We start from the raw sequence: 705 nt of genomic DNA on the forward strand, positions 1-705 counted from the left end.
ATATATATATATATATGTTATAATCATGGCTGATGCTAGTTAGGAGGTGACTATAACCCAATTATAACAACGAAAAGTTACTGGACAATACAAGTATTTCCTCATTTAACCCTCAACGTAACTCTGTGAGCAAAGTTCTATTAGCATTAGCATTTTGCCGATAAGGCTCAGTAAAATGAGCTTGCCTGGCATCACGGGGCTCGTAAGAAGCAGAGCTAGGATTGAATCTACATGTTTCTGACTCCAGATCCAGGTTTCTTAAATCCTAAATCGAATTGCCTCTGCACGCTTAGTCCGCCTCCATACACGTCCCGCTTGCCTCTCAAACTGGTTTCACTGTAAAATCAGTTCAAGTCTAGTCCAAACTTGGTCCAATCTAATCCCCAATCACACGGTCTTCAACGGCTCCTTCTGCCCAAGCCCCAACCCACAGCCAAGGTCTCCGAACCAGGCCCCATCCATCCACCGGCTTGGACCTCGCCCCACACCCCTTCCTTAGCCCCAGGCCCTGCCTCCGGCGGAAGCCCCATCCCAAATCTCTCTTTCAAACCCGCGGACTGTGTAAGTTCCACCCCAGTGCGCGCCTCTCAACTCAGAAGCTCCGCCCTCTGCCCAGGCCCCGCCCCTGGCCCGCCCCGCAGCCTCCCAGCCCACCGGTCCAGTCTCCAGCGCCGGGAGCCAACCCCACCTGCTCCGCCTCGCGCA

General features: G+C 53.0%; 1 protein-coding gene across 1 annotated transcript in view; it reads right to left on the reverse strand.

The window, feature by feature from the left end:
- DEF6 (differentially expressed in FDCP 6 homolog (mouse)) overlaps nt 1-705 on the reverse strand; it is a 28,552-nt gene that overhangs the window by 5,955 nt on the left and 21,892 nt on the right. Inside the window, exon 8 of the mRNA XM_011945525.1 lies at nt 689-704. Coding sequence (XP_011800915.1) covers nt 689-704 — 16 coding nt within the window. The remainder of the gene's footprint in view (nt 1-688; nt 705) is intronic.

Source organism: Colobus angolensis, unplaced genomic scaffold (assembly GCF_000951035.1).
Source record: "Colobus angolensis palliatus isolate OR3802 unplaced genomic scaffold, Cang.pa_1.0 Scaffold24, whole genome shotgun sequence".
Lineage (NCBI taxonomy): Eukaryota > Metazoa > Chordata > Mammalia > Primates > Cercopithecidae > Colobus > Colobus angolensis.